General features: G+C 36.0%; 1 protein-coding gene across 6 annotated transcripts in view; it reads left to right on the forward strand.

The window, feature by feature from the left end:
* The window catches only part of CFAP47 (cilia and flagella associated protein 47), a 302084-nt gene extending 293419 nt beyond the window's left edge, over positions 1-8665 (forward strand). For all 6 annotated transcript variants that reach the window (XM_083823100.1, XM_083823104.1, XM_083823102.1 and 3 more), the window contains one exon: positions 7030-8665. In XM_083823100.1, coding sequence (XP_083679226.1) covers positions 7030-7239 — 210 coding nt within the window. In that variant the 3' untranslated portion in view covers positions 7240-8665. The remainder of the gene's footprint in view (positions 1-7029) is intronic.
* Positions 8666-13677: the final 5012 nt, after the last annotated feature.

Raw genomic sequence — 13677 nt, forward strand, 5'->3', positions numbered from 1 at the left:
TTTTTCCTTGCCAGTGCTCAGAATTCCATGATACATTATGGACTTGAATAGGACACACTATTTAATTGTCAATAGTGACTCACTGCAGCCAGGTTTCCCACCCCTACACAGGTGCCCTTTTACTTGACTGCACGGGCCTAACAGGTGCAGACTCTGATATGAGTTGGCACAGTAACAGAGGGTCCCCAACAACTTCAGTATAAGAAAATTCTCTTTCCAGTATTTTTTCATCCTAAGGATTGAAACAGCCTGAAACCAGCTTAGCATGAGGAAGTTCAACCTTGCATTTAAAAATTAACTCTGAAAGAAATCTCTTTCATCATTTTTTTCTTCCCTTGGTTTCTTTAATTCCCTTAGTTTCAGATATAGATCAGAACCCCTGGGTCTATGGGACCTTTTACAAGGTTTTTCTTCCAAGCTACAAGAAATACTTAAGACTTCAAAGAAAATACTCTTCTAATTATTTATAGTTTCCTTCCATTTTTTAATTAGATATTATGGAAGACTGGAAGAACAAGGAAGGAGGAAGACATTGGTAGATGGCATTTTTTTATATGTTCCAGTGTTTTTTCAATCTGTTTTCCCCTTTACCAGATTCACTAAACAGGGAAAACAGATAAGAACAAGAGGAAGGGCAAAAGTGGGGAATCAGTGGAGGCCATGTCATTTGCTGGCAGCAAATGGCTGGTAAGTATTCAATTAACCTGCCCTGTTCTGCATGATGATGTAGTAAAGCAATCCAGAAGTAAAAAATTTATCTATGGAGTGGAAGATAGTGGAAGGTAATGACATGAGACCTACCAAACCATATTGTTTATTTAATATAATGCATCTGCCGTCATACTGACTCTTTAGTGATCATTTATAAAATTAATACAAAATGAGAGTTAGCAAGTAAAACAAATCTTAAGTAAAGACTACATTAAAATACAAATAACTGAAGTCTTCTCAGTAACTTTGATAAGATCAGCTATGACTTTCTTCTTTTAATATGAAATTTGCTATAAATCTAGCACTTCTATACCCCATATATACCCTTTTCTAAGAGCTACAGATATGGAAATGTTACAACATTGTTGCACCCAAACAATTATTTTTTTTTTCACCCTAAACTGATCATAAAGGAAAAAAATAGAGGCAGAAACTGTTCAGCAGCACACATAAAAGTTTGGTTTAATTTCATTCTGTATACACTGATTGTAATTGATCATTTTTTGCCTGTCACCATTGCAATACAAATTAAGGTCCAGGGAGGACAGGATGCACTGTCTGTAATTTCCTGTGTCTTAGCTTACTGGAGGTCTTGCAAATCTTGTTTGAACTTTCCTGAATTAACACTGTTTGAAAGACAACTGGAATATCATTTACCTTAAAATTCCTGATACTCACTTTGCAACATTTAGCTCCCTCCCAACACAAATTTCTCTGGCAATTAATTAGTATGTAACTGAGTAGCACTGCCAGCCTACAGTGAATACATATGGATGGTCTATGTTCTGCAAATTAATCCTATGAATCATGAACCATCTGTAAGAATGGGCTGAATACTAAAAAATATACTTTTGCATAAATTATTTGGTGACTGCTAACAGTATTTGCTGAATAAATTATTTCATGAACATTATTCAGTCAGCTATCAAGACAGTTGAATAACTTACTTGAATAACATACAATACAAAGTAAAAATTGGTAGCATATGTCTGATTTTTTATTCTTCAAGATATTTATCAAAGAAATGTGGTTCTGTAGTTGGCCATTACTCCAAACAGGTGAACCAAATTAGTGTTTTCTTCAGGCTTAAATTGGATTATAGCTGTCAGGACTTTCTAGATATTGATAAGAGGAAGTCATTAGTTTCAATATCCAAACTTCCCTCAGACTGTCAGGGACGTTTAGAATGTGGTGTGGTCTTTCTTCTGAAGTTGTGTAATCTGTAGTATCAGCACAACTCTGAAATAGGCCAAGAGATGCAGGGACCCAATGATTTGTAAATACCTAAGTTATTATTACATACATCATAACAGAAACTGTCTTTTGTGTTTCTACTCAATACTTTTGTCTTTAGACTTTGTTTGTTAGTACTGGTGCTAGCATTATAATGGTTGCAAATTTGGTATAATAATCAGCACTGCCATAAGCACAGGAAAAGTTCCTGGAAAAATTTGGAAAATTCTGACCCATTTCTTAGGCAAGCAAATGCAGCTCGTAAGTCAAATATAGTCATATTCAGAAGACCTCTCAAAGTCTTTGACCCCTCTCTGTCACTCCGGAAAAGTCTGATACTTGATCCTTCTTTCTCTGTCACTGAAACATATCTGACCTGGAAAGCAGCTTGAAGGCACTTCCACTGATTCTGAACTTGGTGGACTCACTCTTGTTGCAGTTTTCATATTGATTAAAGCAGTCATTGTAGGCTTTATCCTGAAAGAAAATACTTATGACTTGAGTAACATTTGAAAACCTAATATTTTGCCCTTGGAAATTGAATATTCTAGTTAAACAGACATGGGTGTCCAAATTTTTCCAAAAATTACTGAGTTCTAGGTGGTCTTGTAGCACTAACCTATGTTGGCAGTTACAGTAACTATTTTCCATTTGTGTAACACCTGTTACCACTTTAGCAGAATGCATTGAACTACAAACTGAGGTTTTCCTTTCAGTAAATAAGTACATAACTGCACAATTTTTCCACAAAGGCTGTCTCCAACTGTCTTGGATGACAGCAGATGATTTACAATAGATGGACTAGGTTGTTACAGATTTTTATTATTATTATTTTGGGTTCATCTTCATGGATCATATCTAAAGGGTTTATGTGATTATGCCCACAATGTTTTCCCTATTAAGCTCAATGAGTTTCCATCAGGTAAGGAGCAATTTCTCCTGCCACAGAACTACACCTGATACAGGCTACACGAGCACTTGAATAAACAGCTTTTTCACAGAATCACAGAATCAAAGATTGGTTGAGGTTAGAAGGAAACTCCAGAGGTGATCTGGTCCAACATCTCTGCTCAAGCAGGGCCACCTGCAACAGGTTGCTCAGGACCATGTCCAGGCAGCTTTTGAAGATCTCCAAAAAGAGAAACTCCACAACCTCTCTGGATAATCAGTATTGCATCACACATACAGCACAGAAGTGTTTCCTGGTGTTCAGGCAGAGCCTCCTGTGCTCCAGTTTGTGCCCAGCGCCTCTTGTCCTGGCACTGGGCACCACTGAAAAGAGCCTGGGTCTGTCTCCTTTGTGTCATCCCTCAGGTATTAATGGACAGTGAACAGATCACCCCCAAGTCTTCCTTCTCTGGGCTGAACAGTCCCAGCTCTCTCCTCAAGGGGGAGGTAATCCAATCCCTCAATCATCTTTGTAGCCCTCTACTGGACTCTTTTCTGTATGCTTATGTCTCTCGTACTGGAAAGACCCAGAACTGGACACAGTACTCCAGGTGTAACTTCACCAATATTGAGTAGAGCAGAAGGATCTCTCTTGACCTGCTGGTGATACTTTGCCTAGTGCAGCCAAGAATACCATTAGTCTTCATAGAGGCAAGGGCACACTGCTGTTCAACTTGGTGTCTACCAAGATTCTTAGGTCCTTTGCAGAGCTTTTTTCCAGCTGGGTGGCCCCCAGGAGGTACTGGTGCCCAGAGTTGTTCCTCCCCAGGTGCAGGACTTTGCACTTCTCCTTGTTGAACCTTTTTTACAAAGCAAAGCCGTAAACTTTTTTTTTTTTCTTAACCCCCACAAAATATACAATATAGAGCATTTGTACAGCAAACAGGCAATTAACAATAGGTTCTTACTGTCCATATTGTTTGATGTTAACAATAAGTGAAATTGAGAGGTGACATAGCCCACCAGTTTTGCTTAAATCCTGCTTCAAACAGTTAAGAAAACTGTAGAAAATAAAGTTATATGTGTGGATTTCACGAACAAAAAAGATTTTTAGTAACTTGATACTCAGTTAAAATCTTTGGCTGAAACAATTGACGGATCTTTTCTCTGACCTTGAAGTGATCAATGAGTCATGCACACAGTGTATATGACCCTGAGGTTAAATTTTCTTTAAACTAAATTGTTAATCTGACATACTAAATAAAGATAAACCTTTTCATCTTGTACTGGAGTTAATAAGACAATTAGCTAACTCTGGAGAGAGATTTACATTTCTTAAAAGACAATATTATCTTTGGACAGAAGATACTGATGTTGGTCCACATCACACCTGCTTTTGCTGGCATTTATCTTTAATGGCCGTGAAGTTAGTAGATCACTGAACAGTATTAAATAAGGTTTAGAATAATGATGAGCTAATATGTCTGTTTTACACAGGAATAATATTCAATTTAAATTAGATTTTGATTTCAGCAGAAGAGTAATGAAAGTTTAAAAAATTATGCATGCATGGTGAATTATCTATTAAGATCTTACGCTTACTAACCTTTATTAGAATACAGTAATTCATTCAGATGACATTATGAAAAATCAGTACCACCAGTTTTAAAGTACAGGGTTTAAAAATATTGCTTTTAAAAGACACAGCAAAAAAGTTGTCTATTCTTTCAATATAAGTACAGAACAGTATATATTCCATTACCAAAATACTGGCTAAAACCAGTTATGAAATAAGCAGCAGAATTAGAGATTCATATGGTGATGACATTTAAAGATTGTACCTGTATGCAGCCTATATGTGAAAGATTGTAAACACTGTATAAATGCATAGAAGAGCACAAAGCCTGTGTCAAAAGGTTTACAGTTTAATGACCTGGAACTTCTTCCTTTTGAATAGTTGCAACATGAATGAAAAACTGCTTGCAACAATATCCATTAAGTGTACTTTAGCAATGACAGGGTAATCATTAGAACAGTAGGAAACAGCATACGAAAGATAACAAAGGTAAACATCACCAAAGCAAACATTTTCAATGGCAAATATAATACCGATATTTAACAAAACAACAGAACAAGAACAAAATCAGAGAGCTACTTTAACATGCATTTTATTCTCTTCAATATGTTATTATGATATGACTAAAGAAACGTTGAGATGGAGAAGGTTCACTGCTCTTCCCCATGTCCTATGTAGTTCTTTACCTAGACCATAGCTAATTGACAGAATACAGTAAGTAAGTTGTTAGATAAATCAACACGCTATACTTTGGAGATGGTTGATGGCATTTATGCTATGTGATTATTTTTTTTTTTTTTGTGAGGAGCAATTGGTAATTAGTATGGATACTGTTGCTGCTCTCTATAGGCCTAATCTGCTTGGGGAGAAGCAGAACTGTCAGACTGGAAAGAGCAAATGGGCCACAAAGCGAGCTGTGTTGGAAGGCATGCTGTTAACTAAGTGCTTGAGTGGAAGACTCTTTGAGCTTTAAGGTTGACTTTGCATTAATTTCCAGATTGGTTGAGGGTGTACTCAGCCTTTCTGACCCTTTGTTTCCTTGGGTGAAAGTGACACTGATCTTAGGTGTAATGGTTATATCTACCAATGATTGTTCTAAGGATTATGTTTGTATTAAGTGAGAGATGTATTACATAAATTACAACAGTTGTATTAAATCTTTGTGACTTGGAGCAGGAAAGAAAGGTGACCCTGCAAGCCTTGACTCTAGTTCAAGGCAGCATGATGCAAAAGTGTAGTGCCAAAAAAAACCTGCTGTAGAACCAAAAGTAGCGTGGCTGTGCAGTTGCAGTGCTGTGCAAAATATGGAAAAGTATATCTTGGGAATTTGGAAATATCATGCATTTAACACGACTTTGCTGCTTTGATGCTACAAAGTCATGGAGTCTGGTATGTTCTGTGTACTGTGCACATATGTATTATGTATATGCATTATGTTACATGTTCTGCATAAAAAAAAAATCACTTGAATGAATAAATTTAAATGGACCTACATCATCCCATGCTTTTTCACTTGATGTCCCCCACGAATGCCTTGTAAGTGAAAATGTCCCAAACAGAAAACCTGGAATTGCCAGTTGCGGAGTGCAAATAGATGGCAATGTATGTGTCAAGTGGGCATGTAACACTTTCTCTTTGTATGGTACAAAGCTGGACATAATGACACAGCATTTGAAGTCTTTGGGATTTTGTCATTTCGTTGTTTTGTTTTGTTCTCAAGAGAAAAGGAGAATGGAAAATGAAAGATCTATGAATAGACCTTCTAGGAAGGATAATGCTAGGCTTGGAATAAAGACCTGCTTTCCAGAATTAAAGTGATAAATCTTGAAAGAAAAATGACTTAAGAATCTGCAATAGTTACATATGGGGTTTTAGCAACCAAAATTCTGCTTCAGAGAACAAATGAAACATGGGAGATAGGCAACAGTACAGCCTTCGTATACATAAAATAATACTCCTTAAGTAAACATAGATGGGAAATGTATTAAGAATAAGAATCACGTACTCAGTAAGAATCAAGTACTCAGGCATTACAAGACATGACATAGAAACATATGCTCCATTCCTACAGACCAGTTATAAACAGAAGGCAAATGCAGAGTGTCATTTTCAATTCACATAAATATTCTTCAAACTGGAGATTTCAACATACGCTGCAATTCTCTTATGTGTACTTAAGCCCTTTTCTCTTTTTTATTTTTCCATTATTTTAATGCAAAGATTTCACCATTTGATAATACTATTATTACCAACACCTGAGTTGCAATTAAGTCACACAATATATATATATACCTGAGACATTTATATTGTACTGTGGAATAATTACCTTTGAACAACATAGAGAGCTATGGGGTTTACTAAATAAAAAAGGAATTTTAGATCAGCTGGGATGATAAATTATTTTTCTTTGTTGGGTCTGAGTCTGCATTCATAAGGTTAAACATGATTTTTAGTCTCTGTGTTCCAGGACAGTGATTCTCATTCTCTGTTATTCCAATACCTTATGTGGAAAAGGATAAATATCTTTTGAAATCAATGTAGCACGGTAAATCACTGTCAAAAATTTTCAAGGTATTTGGTCACTGATTATATTTTATCATGTCTCTGTTCTTTATTTTCAGACTCAATCAATGCAGTGGACATACGAAATCAATGGCCTGCCTCCACAGACCACACCACCTACAAGGCCAGCAAAAGTAGTTTCTACGAGCGGTTACATAAGATCAGCCACAGTTCGACAGCGAAATTTCGTACGTGAAAATCTGAAGCTTACAACCACTGGGGTGTCCTCACCAATCAAGGGGGCACCTTTAGTCCTGAGGAAAAAATAGAGAAAAGAGAAAGCTGTGTTGTGGTTTTTTGTTTGTTTGTTTGTTTTGGGGAGGGTGGGGGGACATATGAGGTGGATACCTTTGTCAAATAAACTCTGCAAATACAAAGATGTGTTTTTTATATATTTTTAAAGCAGGTATGATATGCATTGGTGGTATGCTTTATGTGGAGGACCCAGAGCGTCTCAACTCTAATAATGTTTTTTTCTATCAGGGATTTTAGTTGTGTACCTAGTGGTTCATGTATTTCATACAGATGTCAGCAAATTTTAGTAAGGAAAAAGGATTGAGTTGAAAAAGTATACATGGAAATTTGGGAATTTGAGTTAATGCTTTGCTTTAGAAGGAATGTTAGTTTAGTAAGGCTTTGATAGGAAGCCATAAAGAACGTTCTGTGTGTTGTTCAGTATATTACTTGCACACAAACCAAGCAGGCAAACTAATCCCTGATGTCTTTCATGATCAAATGCTTACCCAAATTTTGCAATACTTTGCTAAGGTGCAGGTTTACGTATCACATGTCCAGAGCTTGAATGTCTTTAGATTCACTTGCTTTGGAAAACGTCATTAATTTTGACATTTCTGCTTTGTCTAAAATAATTTTGTCCTGAGTTATTCATCACATAACACTTCAAATTCTTAGGTTATTACACATAATATAGAATAAAAATAAAATGTCCTCCCTCCGTATTGATGTGCTGTGTAAATTTTAGAGTGCTTTAGAGTATTGGAGTATTGAAATATAGAAGGCTATGAAAAGCCAGTGAGGACTGCAGCAAAATTTTACTTTTTTTTGCTAAAATAAACAAACCAGAGATGCCATTCATATTGTGCTTCCATTTCCATTCTTCTCGTTCACAGTTGACATATGGGTATTCAGGCTTTCTTTGCTATTGATGTCATTAGAAAGTTAGATCTATGCAATCATGCTTTGTAAGATCACTGTATGGATAACTCCCACTGGTTTTTTTTGTTTTTTTTTTTTTTTAATATCTTTGAGATTGTTTTTGCTGACTTTACTAACAGAATGTGAATTGTATTTGTGCCTTTATTTTAATGGCAGAATATCCTTTAACAAAAAGATAGCTTGGCACAGAGTAAGTGCTTTCTTGGCACAAATACAGAATGAGCATCATTGCTCAGGAATGGGGAGCCTGAGAACAACCTATGTAGGTCAGTGTAAATGAGCACCAATAAAACCATTTTACCGCTATGTGCTTGAGGATTTTGTTTATGCCACACATTTTAGAGAAGCTATTACAGAAAATGTTGGGAACATATAAAACAGTGATGGCACTGTTTAGTCTCTGCTTTTTAATGCAGTGTGCCCCGCTTTGATCAGAAAACAGATAATCTGAACCAAGAATAAAATTTCCCTTACAAATTCAGTACACAACACATGAAAGATACTGTCCATAGTGATATTTGGTATATTTATAGAAAACATTAAGAAGCTCTTGTAACATTTATCTTATATGTGGCTGGGAACACAAGTACATCTAGATTTCATAGGAGAGCTCTATCTACGTGTGTAATTGAATCAAGTGTTTCTATTGACTGTAAGAAATGAGAATTTATGGATCAGAAATATGCAGTGGATTCACAACTGATTATTGGTCACAGTGTTCAAGAATAATTTCAGTGACAACTTTTCTTTGTTAAAGCTTTGTTTTCCTGTTTTTGCTTTTTAAAAGGTTTTCTTTCTCATTTGAAATCACAGCTTTTTGCGAGATGCTCAAAGCTTTATAATTCTATCAGAGATAGACGGTGGCATATAGGTTAATCACTCAGTTAAGTGTTGCTCACTTCAAAAAATTTCACAGTTAACTTACCTGCATTTTCTGTTACATCTAGTAGATTTTCAAATTCTCTCATACATTCAAAAATTAAAAAATCCATAGACAAATATTTATGCAGTGACATCTGAAGTGCATTGTAAAAGGTGAAGTTTAGTGATATTGTTTATCTCAGAAGGCAAGCATCAGCTGTGATTTCTGAACCAGGTTACAGACTTTTCCAGTGTATACAAGCTCATTTATGAGTTATGCAAAATATGCCATAATCATTTGAATCTTTACCTTTTTTAAATAAAGGCGTTACCTTTTCTTATTTTTACAGAGTTTAAACTGAACTAAAATATTTTTTCCTGTATCAAGGACATACTTGCAAAGGTGATTTAAATAAGGACCATTGTATGTGTGTGCTTGTAAGATCCACAACGTTTTACATATTATCCACATACTTTTATATATTCCACTGACTATATACACTCTATTAAAAATAAATTCTTTTACATCATGACTTCATCCTTTGCATTTCTACTGGTGATATGATTGCATTCTTTATATTGCAAAAGCTAATTCTAAGTTTGCATATCTTTTAAAAAGTACTTTCTAAGAGCAGCACTGGAAGATTTCCAGAATGATCAGTTTTATTAGTTTCTTGCTCCCTCTATTTTTTAAGTTTTATATTTTAATTTATTTTACTAGAATTATTCGGCCATAATTGTAAATTGTAGAGTTTGAAGTCATTGAAAGAAAGAATTGGTATGAGAAAGAATTATCAAATGATGCTTTTGTTATTTAAACTTGGAGACTTAACTCCAAAGCTTTTGGACTTTCAGAACTTAAGAACAGCAGGGCAAGATGCTCACCGTCACCCCACACCTAAAAAATGTGATCTGCAGAAGATCTTAACTACTGAAGATCAGTCTAAGGACAACTGTTGCAGTTAGGGTTCAGATCATAAATCAATCAATAAATAAAGCAGTACAAATGATTTAGCTTATAAGTAATTCTAAATTACCATTTATTATAATAAACTTCTTACAAGGAAATGGAAGAAAATAAATACAGCCTCAAGGTTATAGTTTGTAAAGAAGCACTCACAATGTTTTCTGTGTCCTTATCCTATACTACCAGAAATACACTACCACTACCAGAAATCGGAAGAGAAAAAATTTACCTTTGTTTCTCTACATTAGAGCACCCTTAAAGATCCTTTTCTCCTGAAAAGAATAAAAAATTAGTATCTCCCTTCACATCAACCTATTCGCAGGTACAGCAGAGTCTCAGGGAAACAGAGCTTGCTGATTAACATTGGAAATAAAAGCTCTTCATTTCTAATAGTTAATTTTGACTAGAGATCTAAAAGTACTTGTGCTGACTCTACTTATGTATTTTCATATATATAAATATCAAATTCACAAAATAAAACAAGTTTTCCCCAATCAATATGACACTTCAGGCCTATGTCTTAATCATAGAGTTACGTGACAAGCATGAGTCAGCTGTGCATCTGCTTGTTAATGGCTTAGAAGAAATACTGGTTGGCTAATCAGTGTAGTCACCACCTGTTTCTTTATATTTCTCCCCAACTTGTCTCTTTATATCTGTCTATAATGATTCATCTTTCTGAATAACTAAAAAAAAAAAAAAAAAAGGATGAAAACCATGTCAAGCAACATTACTGTGTAGAGTAGAACTTGTTACTCTGGAATGGGGTCTTATATTTAAATTTCTTACTAAAACACTGTGCAGCCTTTGATATTGTTCCCAGCTATTGAGTTGGTTATCTGTTTTTCTGGGACATGCAGGGACAATCTGCACTGGTGGGCTGCAGGACCAGCAATCAAGCTTCAAATTGTCTGATGTTTGGCTGAACTTTATTTGGCAGAAGACCACACAGAAGAATGAAGGAGAATATGGAAGTGTTTTTAGGATGCCTGCCACTAGCAGCTCTGCTTGGTGTAGGTTTTCCTGCTGCATAACTCATAAGATTTTGATTGCTTGTTATACTCATGTCTGACTAGCCATGGTATCTATGATACTCTAAGACTTTTTTTATACCTGATCTCACTAGTTATAAGGGTTTTAGATTATCAAACTTATCCTTCAAGAATAATAAGAGCTGAACATTATCTCCCGTGTCAGTGCAGATTTTGTCTGAGTCAGGAGAATTGAGAGAGAAAGGCTGCTTTAAGTACAGAAAGTTATCATGATCAGGTAAAGAGCCCACTGGGATATGGGGCCATATACATTTCTACTGCTAGCTACAAGGAAAAGATTTATTTTAAGACAACTCTTTGGGACCAAATCCAGGGTAGCAGAGGACTTAATGCTGAACCAACAATGGTCCTACTTGAACAAAATAACACAGCAGCAGCCAAAAGAGCATGCACTTTTTTTTCCTCTTTGATCCCCCACCCAGGCTATCTAAAGAAATAGAAAATTCTAACTCCCTCCCGCAGATAGCTAACAGCAGAAAAAGATAAAAATCTATATTAATAAATATTCTCTGGAGGAAGGCTGAGTATTTAGAGTAAGAAAGAAAATCCCTAGCTTTGCCTTATTGTTTATTTGCTTGTGAGATGTTTAATAATTTCATTTCTCCCTGCAGTGACTGCTCATTCCAAAATAAATGACTGAACATCGCCTTACTGCTGACACAGATCACGGTTTGTTGCTGATAGAATGTTAACTGCTTTTTAAGTAACTCTGAATAAACCTGCTGATCCATAGAAGATTCATCTAAAAAGGAATCCAATTCATCTACTGGCTTTTCTGCTTCCACTGACATGAAACATATTCTTCCACATTTTACTTTATTGCAGTTGTTGTGATCCTGATAATGTTATATTTCCTATGGTAGGATACTTTACATTTTGAGACAATGGCATGGTGACAATGTGGTGAGGTCACAGCAGGGCATGGGATGTCAAGGTCACAGCATGGAAGTCCATCCAAAAAGCATTGATTGGTGGCTAGAAAAATAAAGGGAAAGACATGAGGCAAGGAGAATCTTTGATTATTTTTCCTTTAGTGTAAGATTTAACTCTTCTCTGCAAAGCATCTTGTTTCTTGTGTTAAAGAAAAGAAAGGAAAAAAAAATATTTTCAGCAAGAAAGACAGTTTTCCAGAACAGGAGAACCTGATACATTACTGCTAACATTACTGCTCATCCCATACATCATATGAGCAAATACTACCAGGTCAAACTGGCACAAATCTACATGACAGCAGGAAATCACATGCACAGCAAAGGAAGAAGCAACAAAGCATACTTGGGATCCAGTATTTAATATATTGGACACACTTTTGATTGGTTAGTATCAATGGAGAAAACAAACCACAAGATTAACAGCGGCATTGATGTATATTGCCAGCATCCAAAGTCCATTTATGAATAATTCTTTCTAATGTGTATACCATGGAGTTAACACATATATATCTAATGTTAGAACAGAATAGTGTTGATGTTTATTTCTTGAAAACTGAAATAAATACAACCTTGCAAAACTGTACACTTGGACAGACAAGTAGAATGTGCAGACAGGTGTGTGCTTCAAAATTCAGAGCATACACATGGGTAACAAGATGAATGTGTGGTAAACACATGTACAGCCCTAATTCAGCAGTGTGCATTGCTGCTGGTATAAACTGTTGCAATCAAATGTCACACTTTTGATTTTAAAATGTGTTTCTGAGCCATGCAGCTACCTGGATAGCATTAATTGGTATTTGCATTGCATTTACCATTGTTTTATTTCTGGCTTAATGTTTGCTGTCTTGGGGAAACAAAACCAAAACCAAAAAAACATGCTGTCTTCTCTAGGTCTGAGTCTTACTGTGCTCAGCTACCGGTTATTCATCATTTTTAGTTCTTAGTCAACCTGAATCTAAATTACATAAAGAGATATTGTGAAGGGGAGAAACAGACAAGCAATGTCAGAGCTACAGAATTAAATCTTTGTGGTAAAGAAAGCACACAGTATGGAAATTATTTCTAAGGAAACCTCTTTTCCGTTGGTGAATAGTATCTAAATGCAGTGGCCATGATTATTGCCATATCAGGGATTAATTGCTAGATGGCATGCTGTTATTGTAGTGAGGCACAAAGAGGCTGCATTAACATTTGATTAGCTCATTAAAAATATTATTATCTGGGGGCGCAACATCTGTAAGAGCTTTTTGCTCATTTGCAGGTCACAGAAGTCAAGCTTCTTGAGTTTAGTGACAGGAGGTGTCTGAAGTTATGATACCAGTTGGTGCCTTGCACAGTAGAGGACAACAGGCTGACATGAAACTGCCTGGAGGGTTCCCCTCTCCTCACTCCCCCCTTGTAGTGCTACATCTGCCAAGCTCAGTAGCAGCATTTAAGCCAAGGCCGTGCTGCTGTAAATAAGAGGAAACAGCTGGGTGATATTGCCAATGGGGGGTCCCAAGGCTCTAAATATAATCATTCCATGGTCCTACATAATCCTTATCTTAACTTTCAGAGCACACTGCAAATTATCTCTGCACCCTTTCCACAGCTTTGTGTTAACAGGAATGAATTATAAAGAGGAAATCTGCATTTAACCTACTGATGATAGGTGATAGTGAATTGTGGCGTTGCTCTTGGGAGATTTTATCTATCCAGTGCATCTAGAACATATGG

This window comes from Anser anser, assembly GCF_964211835.1.
Source record: "Anser anser genome assembly, chromosome: 1".
In the NCBI taxonomy this organism is placed as follows: Eukaryota; Metazoa; Chordata; class Aves; order Anseriformes; family Anatidae; genus Anser; species Anser anser.